The sequence below is a fragment of the Mesoplodon mirus genome (genome assembly GCF_964341445.2).
Source record: "Mesoplodon mirus genome assembly, chromosome: 16".
Taxonomy (NCBI): Eukaryota; Metazoa; Chordata; class Mammalia; order Artiodactyla; family Ziphiidae; genus Mesoplodon; species Mesoplodon mirus.
In genome coordinates this window covers 4,729,893-4,743,953 of record NC_138992.1, presented here as the reverse complement: position 1 = coordinate 4,743,953, position 14,061 = coordinate 4,729,893, and the positions used below count along the sequence as shown (strand labels likewise).

General features: G+C 44.2%; 1 protein-coding gene across 1 annotated transcript in view; it reads right to left on the bottom strand.

Moving 5' to 3' along the window:
• Positions 1-14,061, bottom strand: part of FAM135B (family with sequence similarity 135 member B) — a gene marked incomplete at both ends in the record, with an annotated part of 167,052 nt that overhangs the window by 33,175 nt on the left and 119,816 nt on the right. Inside the window, 2 exons of the mRNA XM_082600938.1 lie at positions 2,037-2,086; positions 4,210-4,363. Coding sequence (XP_082457064.1) covers positions 2,037-2,086; positions 4,210-4,363 — 204 coding nt within the window. The remainder of the gene's footprint in view (positions 1-2,036; positions 2,087-4,209; positions 4,364-14,061) is intronic.

Here is a 14,061-nt window from a genome sequence, read left to right as displayed (position 1 = left end):
CACCCAGCTGCATCCCTGCAGCAGTCAGCTAATTTGGTTGCTTTGTACCAAATAAAGCCTGAGGCAACACTGTCACTCAAAACCAGGGACCTTTTTCCTGCAGTACCAAAGGAAGCAGGCAACCCGCTAGGTTTTCATGAAATATATCTAAGAACTCATTGGCAGCCGGAGCTGCGGCCTGAACCACTGCAGGGACCAGATGCATCAGTATTGCAGTGCCTCGCAGATGGCCTTGGGTTCAGGTCCCCAGCCCACCCCTTAGTGGTTCAGAGACCATGATGCTCCCCTGTGTCTGCCTGTGGCCAAACGCATGGGGACATATCCATGTCTCCCCCTGCACTCGCAGGCTGCAGTGGGGGAACCCCTGGTGCATTTGTATGTTTCAGGGGTACAGCATAATAATACATGTATATATTGCGACATCATGGCCACAATAAGGTTACTTAATACACCTATCACCTCACATAGTTACAATTTTCTTTTCCTTGTGATGAGAACTTTTAGGATCTACTCTCTTGGTAAATTTAAAATATATAATACAGTATTGTTAATTATAATCACCATGCTGTATCCCCAGAACTTACTTATAACTGGAGGCTTATACCTTTTGACCACCTTCGTCCATTTCCCTCACCTCTCCCCATCCCCCCTGGCAACCACCAATAGGGTCTCTGTTTCTATGAGCTTTTTTTTTTTTAGATTCCACATATAAGTGAGATAATACAGTATTTGTCTTTCTCTGAATGACTTATTTCACTTAGCATCATGCCCTCAAGGTTCATCCATGTCACAAATGGCAAGTATCCCTTCTTTTTGATGGCTGTATACTATTCCACTGTGTACAGACACACTGCATTTTCTTTACGCATTTGGGTGGACACTCAGGTTTTTTCCATGTCTTGGCTATTGTATATAATGCTACAATGGACATGGGGGTGCAGATACCTCTTCAAAATAGTGATTTCATTTCCTTCCAATCAATACCCAGAACTGGGATTGCTAGATCGTAGGGCAGTTCTATTTTTTAATTTTTTGAGAAGCCTCCATACCGTTCTCCACGGTGGCTGCACGGATTTTCATTCCCACCAACAGTGCACGAGGGTCCCCTTTTCTCCACATCCTCGCCAGCACTCACCCCTTGTGTTTTTGATGAGAGCTATTCTAACAGGTGTGAGATGCTCTCACTGTGGTTTTGATTCCTCTGGGGAACTTGTGATGAAAATGCAAATCCCTGAGCTCTACTCACATCTACTCTGTTTTAACCAGTTTAGATGGGACCCAGGCCAGGGTGCGTCTAAAGTCCAAATGTGTTTCTACTGAGAGGCCAGGGATGAGGAACACTGGTTTAAAAGATAGAAACGTCAGTTGGCAATGAGACAGTCTCATGAGTCCTGCTCTGAGCATGGATTAGCTGTGTCCCCGACCCTGAGCTACACACTCCTTTCCATCTCATCTGACTCTTGTTACATGAGGAAAGCAGTGCTCACCCAGACCATCCAATGCAATGGGATGTGAAAGTGTTTCAGAGATTGTAAATAACAGAACAGCATGCATTGGCCAAGTACTCATTAAGCACATACTCTTAATACGTGATTGATGAACTTTTGGCAAATGCAAAGCACTGTCTTCAAAATCATCATCTTCATGGAAGCTAGCCTCCTGCCATGTGTGAGTCACCTGAGCACAGGTGCAAGGTTTCTGTCACCCTCCGTGAGAAGCACATAGCCCGTAGTCAATAAACGTTTGTTAGATGCATGGCTAATAGACAAATAAAAAGTGTGAATGTCAGGGAAACCAAGACCTGTTAACGTGCTTGGTGTTTTTCAAAATATCTAGCACATGGCCAGGCACACAACAGGTGTCTAAGAGACACAATGATTTAGGGCAGTGGATGGAAGAGTATTTCTTCAGTTTAAGATCTAATGTGAGGTAACCAGTCGTGTCTTTTCATCTCTGATTTCTACACCAAGCAAGCAACTATGTTTGCCCCACATAACTACTGCCATTCAGAACTAAGGAGTCAGTTTCCTAATTACCTGTAGCTCTGAGCACAGCTGAGAGAGTGTTTCTTCAACAGCAAGTGACTCTAGGAAAGAAAAAAAAACCCACACAATTAAATGGACACACACTGAAATGCAGAATTTGTTAACGGAATGAACGGAGCACAGATTTCAAGTCGGCACTGAAGTCACAGAAAAAAACATAGCTTCTGTGGACTTTCCTTATCTATTCTGTCTAAAGGGTCCTGTTTATAAAGAGGGTGATTTGGACCCATGTGGCTTCACACTAGATAAAGGTCAACATTGTTCCATGGATGCATTTCTAAGAAACAGAAGAGCCCCATGTTCACTTTGTGTGGTCCAAAGCGATTCCACATTCTGTTGTGCTTTTGCGGGTATGTACGCACATGCAGGCACGCACACGTACACACACGTCTGTGTGACACATCTAGGACCTGGATCTGTATGTCCTTCATACAGGTGGATGTTCAGAAGTCCAGGGAAGTGGGGTAGCAGAGCTAAGACTACTGCTCAGCGCCACCAACTTGTCCCAGTCTTCCGCACTGGCAACAGAGAAGCCCGCAACCCCACCGTCTTACAGCTTGAACTGGGTGGACTCTGGCCGCTTGTGGTTTCACGATCGCAGCTTTGCCTGTGTTTGAACTTTCCCGTAGTTCCATGAGGCTGTGGTCAGACCTTGCATGTGGCCGACACGTGGGTTTTAATTAAAGCATCGTTGCCAAGGTGAGTGCAAGGAAACCTTCAGTTCCTTGCGGTCCTCACGGATGAGCACATGCTGCCTGTCCAGCAGCTGTCCTCAGCTCTGTGAACCCCACGAGGCACAATGCACTTTTATCACTGATCATGGCTGTAAGCTTGGGGTCTGGCACAATGCCTGGTACACAGTAAACATTCAATAAAAATATGGTGAGTGAGTGAACAAATAAATTCAGTTCCTTTGGGTTAAAAAAAAAAAAAAGTAGAAGCAAGAAGCCAACTGCTAAGGCACTGTCTTCATTCTCCCCCTGAGCTAAACTGGCTCTGTACTATGTGGGTCTCCTGTGACTGCCTGAAAAATTTCAACTCCAAGATCACGTGCTTCAAAGGGGGCATTAGAGCTGACAAAGCCAGATGGTAACAAGGCACCAGAAGTCAATTCAACAACAACAACGTTGCCCCATGCCTTCATCCTGTGCGCCAAGCACTGTTTGTGAGGGCTCTGGGGGGCTTCTGCCCTCAAAGACCCCCAGTCTAGCGGGGAAGAGAAACATGCAAATAAATGATTGTTGTGTGGTGTGTTCAATGTAATAACGGATAATGCACAAGGCCATCAATGCTGCCAGAGCAGGATTATCTCAGCAGGGAAGGTCTCAGGGTGCAGGGAGGGAAGTTGAGGTTCCTTCCCAGCAGGACTGTTATTACCCTTGAATACCAGGCTAAGGACCTGGCTTCTGTTCTAGGGGCAAAGGGCTTCATCAGAAGACTTAGAGCAAAACCACAACCCATCACCTGCTGTAAATGAGTGTGACCTGATATAAAGACTCTGCCCCGGGCATCACTGAAGAATCTCTGTGCTTCTGCCTTGTTGAGCTACACACTGTGACCCCGAGCAGTCATTTCACCTCTCTGACATTCAGTTCCACCATCTGTCAATCAAGAGGGATGAGGCCCAATGATCATGATGTCTGATGATGGACAAGAAGCAATTCATCCCCAGAAAACCAAAACCAAATATGGTGATTACTGAGAGCTTGCTAATATCATCCAGATGAAATATATATATATATATGTAGAAATACCTACATATATATATATGTAGGACTGTTTTATACTCCTGTAAGTTGCAATACAGTAACTACAGACTAATTAAGAAAAAGGCTGTAAACAGGCACTTTCCCTTAGAAAGCAACTCCACATTATGTACCCATAGCACCAGGTGGGAAGTAGGTGTTTAATAAATGCTTCGTGGATGAATGAATGAGTTAATGAATGTGACTCGAGGTGCTTGCGTCCTTTCTGCCTGCATTGGCACGTCCAAGATTTTCTCCAGCTAGAAGGATGTCGAATACAAAAAAAAAAAAAAAAATCTGAAACGGTGCTTGCTACTGTGACATTTACAAAAGCATGCTGACTTTTCTCGAGCTCCAGTCCAAAAGAGGAAGTTCGGTCGGCTGCTGGGGTGAGTTTTCCCCTGTGCCCAGCCCCTTACCCAGCTCCATGCGTGGCAGCTCAGGGATGTCCCTCATGATGGTCAGGAAGTAGGCACGGAGTCCCCGGTAGGCGTGTAAGAGCAGGAAGCACAGCTCCCGGTGCCACTTGTAAGCATGCTGCATGCAGTTCTCAGAGGGCACGTAGAAGCTCCCCTGCAGGGGAAAACAGAAACGCAAGCTGAGGGCTATCCCACGTGGCCAGGTCCTGAGCAAAACTGGGAAGCGGTTCAAGATGCCAACAGAAGAGTTGGAATGTCTTCCCTATCCTTCTGTATGGGGAAACCATTGAAACCGGCCAAGCCTCTATCTTACTGTGTTCAAATTAAACTAATAATAGTAATAATAATATTAGATGATGGTGACGAGGAGGAGGAGAACACAGACCTCACAGGTTTGGGGCCACTGAATGTCACCCACTTACAAGCCTCTTTCTCTTGCCACTGTAAGAAGAAGCCATGGGACGGACTGAGGTGGGCTCCTTTTCACAGGGAGCTAAGGCATTTAGAAAGACCTCTGTATTGACGGATGAATAGCACACAGTGCTGAGAAGGAGAAAAATGCTTTGCTGTAAAATAGGAAGTAGTTGTGAGTTGCAATTCCCAGTGTTGAAAGTGTAAGAGACTGTGGATGTGCCCGTGCAGTGTGAGAAGGCTCTGCACATCCTACTGTGTCGGTAGCTGTAGGACGCATGACAGCAGTAGAATTCCACACATGTCATTTGTCTGATGAGGAAAAGATGCCTAAGTCTACAGTTTACTTGGAGGCCCAGACATGATGAAGAAGAAGGACCAGGACCGTTCTGACTTCCGTGCAAGCCCACCAGAGAAGGCTGGCTTGCGGTGAATTTCAGGAAGGATTTGTTTTAAGAACAGAAGAAGGAACCTCACCAGGATGGGTTTGGGCAGAAAAAAGGAGGCACTGAGTAGTGACCTGGAGAATTCTGCGGATGTAGGAAGCTATTGCTCACGTGGATAAGAGGAGAGCAAGCAAATGTCTTTTCATGGTCCATCCAGGGCTTCCTGGCCTGTCCTGCTGGGAGAAACGCCAGGTGGAGTGTTGGTGGAATTGCATCCTCTTGGTTTCTGTGAGTTGACTTGCATAGTTGTCGATGTGGCAGCCTCTTGCTTCCTTTGTTTCCTTTTCTCTTGGCTGCCATCTAAGAGGGTTGAGTTGGTCCAGTGGGGGCAGGACAGGTCTGATAAGGGTCAAGAGCCACCTGAACTCCATCTGTATCCCCAGTGGTGCCATGAAGGCAGACAATGGTGGGTAGAATTATATTCGCACTCACCACTGCATCATGATAGTTGGGTCATGGCTCGCAAGGTGGTACAAATTAGGACACCTGGATGGAAGTCTCAGGTCTGCCGTCACCTCACTCTGAGACGGTCTTAGATTCGTTCCCTGGGAGAAAGACTGCAAGACAGAGATTGGCCTGCAGGAAGGTCATGGCGTGTGCTCTTGGGAGCAACGGCCACGGGAGAGTAGGGTGGGGCACAGGGAGGAGGTACACTGTGCTGTCATGCAGGCACAGGGACCTCAGTCGATCCCAGGGGGAGCTCTGGACCTGCAGCTATCTGGCCTTGAGACAGGGGCCAGGTCTTTGTACTCATGCACTGACTGTCACTGGGCATGGGTTACCTCGGGGAAGAGGTGTGACCTTGGTCGGCAGCTCTCCCAGACAGGGCAATTTCCAGAGAGGGACTTGGCCATATGCAATTGGCCACCATCACCCTTGGTAGGATGAGGAAGGAGTGATTCAGGCCTGAAGATAGAAACTGGGCACCACAGAACTCCCTGGAGAAAGTCTCAGCAGCATCCTTCACTCCCCAGTGCCTCAAATTAAACCTGGCTTTACATTATGAGGTCCCTTCTGATTTGAACGTAACAGAGACATTCAACAAGCTTTGTCATAAAAAGACTTTTCCATTTCATAAGCAGAAAATTCAGTCAGGACATCTGTGGTTGCCAGGCACTCAGGGTAACTTGTATATTCCCATTTCTCATCTTTCCTATTATATTAAGATCAGAAGTCAGTACAGTTATAGGAAGACCAGCAAAGCTTGTGCATAGCAGGCTGTGTGTGTTGGACTCCCCAGGTCTATAGAGCAAGAAAGAATACACTAATCATGAAACATCTAGATATTCCCATCATACTGTATCTCAATGGATGCTTAACAATCACCTTATAAGGCAGATATTCTAATATTCGTTTTCAAAATAGAATACAGATATGGTAAAAATCTCAGTATTACCAAAGGAAACACAATATAAAGTTTCCTATTCCCTAGAGTCCAATAACTTTCTTGTACATCCTTCTACAATGCTTTTATATGTATACATACCTATGTGTATATATGTGCACTTATATACATATATGTCCTAAAAACACACAGAGACACACTCACGTTGAAAAATGCTCGGGATATTTCTTGGCTACTCATTTTTATCACTTATGCCTTGAAGTTCTTTCTTCTCAGACCAAAGAAGTGATAGCAACTCCAATTCCCATTTCATAGATTGAAGACTGCGGCTCAAAGAATCTAGTGAGTTGTACAAGTCACTCTGCTTTGCCCGCAGCAGAAAGGATTCTCAAGTTCAGGTGCTCAGGGAAGGCAGGCCTTTCTCATCTGCCATGTGTGCCTTTGAAAAGCATGGCTGGCAGAGGACAGCAGCTCGGCTAGGTCTGCTTACTTTGACATAGGCATTAATACAAGTCCTGCAGTGACTCCATTATCTGTGACTAAGCAGAAATGAAAGCAGACAGAGGATTAATAAAGGCATCAGATCTCACAGCTCTGAGTCCACAGCCTGTTTACCTCAAACATCCCCTGAACCCTCCAATTTCTGGTCCTGCTACCTGCTCACAACTGCATTTTCTTATCACCAAGACCTCCTTTTGACAGTGCTCCAGGACCCATGGAAGAGGGCAAGGGATCTACAAAGTATGTTATTAAGTTTCACTTTTAAGACTAGACACCAATAGCATGTGGATTTTTCGAGAGAGACGTAAAGAAAATGTTGGAGAATCTTCATAAGGCTGATTTGATATGATTACTGAAATAATATGAAGTCAAAGTGTTCATCCAAAGAGAAATCCTAAAAAAATATGGCTGGAGATGATCATAAACAAAACCAGTGCCATTTCCCATAAACACTCAACAACACGACTTTTAGAAAGTGAATGATTTGCCACAGAAAATCCCATTAGCCGGCCCTCCAGGCCTACAGAGCCAGCATGGAGCAGCCAATGCCTGCCCCACCCCCCTCCATTAGAATTGCATGAAGTGGATTGAAAAGCCCTGCCCAATCTCCCCAGCACAAAGAAAGAACACTTTAGCATCCCTCCTTTTCAACAGAAAGGAAACCCTAAGTAATACGACGGATTCACGCAGGGTAAGCAGAACATAGGCTGTGTGCAAACTCACAACGGAAGGCTCCCGACCAGGGCCCACCCCACAACATCGTCTGTGCAACATCTGTAAAAAGGGGATGATAATAATCTGGCTTTTAGAGTTGCTGTGAAGGATTAAACAACAACACTCAGGTAAAACACAGACTTATGTGATGCCCCAGTGTAATGTCAGGGTGCACTAAAAAGAAAATCTTTTTCAATTAGGACCCACCCACTGATGGCCTCTGGAAATGTGTCTATGGATTATGCAGCTCAAACCTCAATGGTCATCCACATAGAAACCTGCAAATGGATTTTAACTTGATGGAAGTCTTCTGGGAGCTGTGCAGGGATAAAGTTTGGTTAGAACACAGAATCTGGAGTCGTATAGGGTCTATTCCTCGGTCGTGGACTATCAGCGTGACTCAGTTGGTCCTCAACACCTGAAATGTTAGTTTCCTAACATGAAAAGTGGGGACAATAATAAAGTTAAAGTGCTTAGTATAGTGACTGGTTTATATTAAGTACTTGTTAAACGTTAGAAGTTTTGCTTTTTCATTCATTTATTACCTAACAGAGGTACCTTGCCATCACATCAGACCTTTGTATACATGCCTCTCGAATGAGTCTGCATCTCTACATCTAATTACTGCCCTGGGCTCTAGAGCTCTATTCCAAACTGCTGATTGGATAGCTTGCCTGTCGTCACAAACGCATCTTGAAAGGAGCTTATTACTGCCCCCCTTACCTGGTCCTTCTCTTCCTCCTGGTCTTTGTTAATGGACCCACCTTGCCCAACATCCAAGAAAGCCAGGGAGTTCCTCTAGTCTCCAGACTTCTTTCTCACCCCAAGAACCAGTTATGAAGTCTTGAAAGTTCTAAAATGCTCTTGCCTCTGCCCTTGTTTGAGTCTTCTCTATTGCTCACTTTAATTATTAACACATCCTTCTCCTGGGTCTCACTGCCCAGGTCTTCCCTTTCATCTGCAGCACCAGTGTGTTCCCACTGTCTACAAGATCAAGTTCATATTCCTTAGCACGGCATTCAAGGCCTTGAGCCCTGATCACATCTCCTGGCTCAGCGGCTGCCTCTTATTTCACTCCAGAGTCCACTAGCTGTTTTACCTTCTTTTCAGGGCCTGTCCCCTTGCTGCCTAAACGTCACCACCAAGAATCAGGTAAATGTCCTGTTCTTTGTAAACCTTCTCCAACTGCTCCCTCCTCTTGGGTCCCTTGCACATACCTCATTAGACCACCATTATTTCTGTAAATTTCTCTCTCTAACCCTCCCTGCACACTTTGAGGTTAGACAATATGCTATTTGTCTTTGAACCTGACACACCTAGGACACAGAATGCAATGACTACATGAACAGTGAATGAATGAATGAATGAATTGTAGCATCCTCTAGAGGTCTTGGCAGCATCATGACAAAATGGGCTTGGTGAACATAGCCCCAGATTGAAGGTCCAAATTACCTTCACTTCCCCCTACTTAAGAACTGTGGAGCTTTCACGCAATTTTGGAATTTGGATTTGCTAGACTACCACAATAATCATGCTATAGATATTTATGTCCTGTAGAAATATACTTATTTATACTCTATATGAAATATGTATACAATCTGATTTTTACTAAGCATGCGGTAAACATTGATAACTTTTCATTTAATTCAGACACACCCATAAAGGCAAAACACATTTTTGTATAGAAATATCAGTCATCTTCAGTGCTACAGTTATGGGAGAATGCACAAATGGAATTGGTTTGTACCATTCTGAATGTTTCTTTGAAAAAGGAATGCAAGCTCAATCAGACCTCAAAATCTAGAATTCTATTAATAGTAGCTACTGTTCATTGTATGCCTGCTGTGTGCCTGGTACTATTTTTTTTTGGCCCCTGAATTTCTCTTCTTGGTGATTCAGTGAGTTTTTCATTACTATCTTTGTTTTTAACCAATAAGAAAATAATAACACAACAGCATTAATAAACAGCTAACATTTATTATTTGACTCTATTAAATACCAGGCATTGTTTAAGTGTTTTATATGTACTAATTATTTAATTCTTCTGCCAACCTGATGAGATAAGCACAATTATTTATCCCCATTTTATAGACTGGGAGACTGAACTCCAGAGTGATAAACAACTTGTTTGCAGGTCTCATGGCATGCAAGATGTGGATCAGCAATGCAGACACAGTCTGACACTGGAAACCACACATTCCTAGTCTTAATACTGAACTTAATCTTCGAATTGAGCTTCAGGAAGTTCAAATAGCCTGTGTTCACACATCCAGGAGGTAGAAGAGTTGAGCTTCTAACCCATGTTAAAGCCTAGATTTTAAAAGGAAATCAGCTCTATAAATCACAAAGGGAATCAAACCCCACCCCCACTCCCCACCACGTGCTAGCCTTTAGCTTTGTAACTAACTAGCTGTGATTCCAGGAAAACAATTTTAACTTTCTGGCCTTTTAATTGTCAGCAACACGTTGTTGCTATCTTGGTTAGCAGTTCCCAATTTTTGTGTCCCAACACACTGGATTGTGGTGACTAACTGTGAGCTGAACTACAAGTATTTGTTACCCAAAATGGTTAAAATATAGAAATCACAGATGATTTCATGTTACTATGACTTCGTCCAACGCTGTTCCTGCCGCCCTCTTACCGACACCCCACAGAGGTTCCTTCAGCAGTAGAAAAATAGAGTGAGCATTGTCAGGCTTGGACAGATGGGTAGGCACGGGGTGGGGAAGGTGACTGACAGTCCCAGGTCTAGGTCACATTCCCACCCAGGGAACTGCTCCATTCTACAGGCATGTGCTTGCTGCCTGCCATCTTCACATGGCTCCAGCACTGAAGCATCATACAAGCAACTGTGGAATGATCACAGAGAGATCCTACATGGCTCCAGCCATAAAAGAAGTAAACTTGGGTTTGTGTTTCTCTCCCTCTATAAGTTTGTTTTGCCCCAACCTCCCCTCCTGGAAATCAGGAACAGAATATTACTCATCTTCTATTCCCAGCTACTTTCACCTAGTGGGCAATCCATCCATGTCATTGACTGAAGTGATATTTAGAAAGAATGAAGGGTCACAGTGGACCTGAAGAGCTACTCTGTACAAGGCTACCATGGGGGAGTTTATGACATAATGTCCCACTGAGTGGAGCTAGAGCCAATGGCTGGAAGTTCTAGGAAGGTACACACTGTGGATGAGAGCACTGCTTCTCCACTCTTGATGTGTCTGCAACGTGGAGGGACATCCAGTAGCATAGTACTCTCAGCTCCTCTCTGCCCACTTACTGAGCAAAAGGTGAGTTTGGGATAAGAAACTAGGTTCTTCCCTGGTGTCTTCCTCTCTTAGTAGCAAGTCCTCCCTCAGAGGCATTTATCTCCATCACCTTCAGCCCTGGGGGAAGCCTAGTAGATGAGGTGCTCTTCAAGGGAGGCCTACATTTGTCTAGCATGGCTGTATCTGATTAAGTAAGTAGTCAATTCTAGAGTTCAATGTCCGGGAACCCCCTTGATCAAAGATTTAAACCAAATCTCACATCTTAGTTTGAATTCTAGTTTGTCTTATTTTGCCTTATTTTCCAATTGGGTCAGCACTCAGTTAAGAGGAAGAAGGTATTGTGTATCAGTTCCCCTTCACACCCGGGAGATTTGATCTCTTTGACAATGAAGTCACTAACGTTAACACTTCCCTGTGTCATACGACCTGGGGTGCTCAGGAATAGAGGGAGCAAACAAGAAGAGCGGCCAGTGTTGGGTTAGAACAGACCAGTGGATTTCAATCACTGTTTGGAGAAATCCTGGGGATACCTTAAACAGTAAGAAACGGGCAGCGTGGGCGAGGACCCCACTTCATCAGAGCTTTTCTGTTCACAGCAGCCTTATGATGGGTTCTGCAGAGCATTCATTTGAAAAATAAGTCCTTAGTTAAAAAAATAAAGAAAATTTGAAAACCACTGGACTCATCTAATGCCCCTGAGTGCTCAGCTGTTCCATTGTAGTCCAGAAGACAAGTACAAATTGTGTAGCTGAATATCAGACCTCAACAGTCCTTGTTGTTTATTGTTTTCCTTCCTAATTCCTAATTATTGTTTTCTTTCCTCTCTGTTTATAAGCCTGTTTTAAACAGCAGTTTTTACAAAGATACTTTTTGACTCGAATTGCTCCAAAATGACAGTGAGGTATTTTTTTCCTTCCACGTTGCAGGAAAAAGCAACAGAGTTCCATAAAAATTCAGTGGACTTGGAATTACAGGAATGACCTGGGGTCAAAGGGTTAAGTCCTGCTTTTGCTGCTCCCCAGCTTCAGCCCTTCTGACAGTGGCTTAATTGTCCTCCGGGTAAGAATGAGGATAAAGGGGAAATGTTCTTTGCCTTCCATAAGGTACAACAAACACATAGTCCATTGGTCTTATTATCAGTAAGAACGCCGTGTGAATCCTTCCAGCGATGTGCTTAAGTGATGGTATTTTCTTTAGTAATTTGTTCAATTCCTATATAACTAAGATATTTTGACCTATTTAAAGCTTTAAAAAGTATAACTCGTTAGTAATTAAATAAGTTGACATATTGAATCTGAATAATTCATAACCATCTTGTAAGTTACTTTGATGCTTATGATGTAATTTGGGTGAATGCATATATTGCTGCTATTGACCCACTGGATTTTAGAGAATTGTGCATTTATATTAGAAGTATTAGGATTGGGAGTCCCTCTGGGTGTCTTCATCTCATCAGTGGGGTCAGTCCAATTCCGTTTATCCTCATGATCCTAATTGCTCTATACTTGGTGCTTCCTGTGTACCTGTCATTGTGCTAAACACTTGAGCTCCAAACATTAACACACCCTGCCCCCACCTGGAAGAACATATTCTCAAGTTAGAGGAAATGGGGACACAAATGCAAAAGTGTAGTGCAATGCAGTAGGCATCATACTAGAGGAAACCTCAGGATGCTGTGAGTGCGTGGAAAGGCGTAGGTAGGGAAGGTTTCCTAGAACAGGTAGCACTGCAGTTGAATCTTGAAAGACTAGGCAAGTAGAGCAGGGATGAGGGAAGGCACTGAAACTGTCATAAACAAAGACAGAGAAGGAACAAATTAACAAAGTGCAGGAAAATATAATCAGTAGCATGCGGCTAAGGTAAATGCACCCAGGGGAGAAAAGCAGGAGATGATGCTAGACAGACAGCCTGGGGTCTGGGCATGGAGGGTCGGTCATATCATGTTGATCGAAAATCAATTCCCAGGCACCCAGAGACACAGAGGAAATGGACAACATGTGTGCCAGTGTGCCTGTCAGTGGGAGATGGGAAGACACGTGTCAAGCCCTCTTCTATGACTCTGGCTTCTCACTAGTCGTTGCATCTGGACCTCCAAACATGTAGGGAAGTTGAAATCATATTGTAAATTTGCAAAAGTCGAATGGTCCAGAGACATTAAGTAAATGGCCTGTGGTCCCACAAGTACTAAAAGACAAGTCCAGCATTCCAAAACAGCACAGCCTTGGTCTGTTATCCCAGAGGGTACTATTCTGAATGCCCCAGAATCAACATCTTCTCAACTGAAGACAAGACAGCAAGAATAGGGATAATAAAAACAGCAGGAGTAAGGTGAAATGGCCATCAGATACACTGGATTAATTATGTAGCATGTGAAGGGTCAAGCAATGAATACTTCCACCCCCAAGAGGCCAGTTCCAAGATCATAAACTCAGACGCATCTGCAGAATAAGTGAGCTGTCAGTCTCAGTGCCTTGGGATCTTGTCACCACTGTAAATGTTTCTACTTTGGATTCTGTAGGGGTTCACTATGGTCTCTTAAAAATGTAAAATTCTATGCTTTTGTGATTTTAATTATGAAAGGTATTAAATTCCTTTAGCTGCCACTGGGACCGGCATAGAGTCAGCATGTATAATTACTCTCCTATTTCGAGTTCTGAAGTCTCTTGTGTGAATTTGGTCCTTGTCTTTCCCCCTCGTACTTCTGGTGGGCTTTCTATATAGCTCATTCTATAGGGAACCTGGAAAGCAGACCAGAGCAGAGCATCATTGAAAACAGATTCTATGTTCTGATAGCAAACATACAAACACCCATGTGGCTCCTTTTAAATCTTCTTATCTGAGACACACAGAGCACCCAGAGTCATTTCTAAGTGAGGTGGGGGATGACCATCTCAATGTCAGATGGTGGGTATGGGCATGGGTATGACCGGAATGAGGTGTGCCCAACCCCAGAGCCCACACTCCTGCACCACCAACAATTAATTCCGGCCTCCCTGGAGCGAACGCTGGCTCTCTCTTAGCCTCTGCAGAAAACAGATCAGGCTGTTCTGAGAAATTATTAAGGCAAATGGGAGGCCACTGCACCAATATTGTCATATTAGAATGTTTAATTCTATAAGAAACCAGCTCAGAATACTTCTGGCTTTTATTGGAATGACCATAGCAATC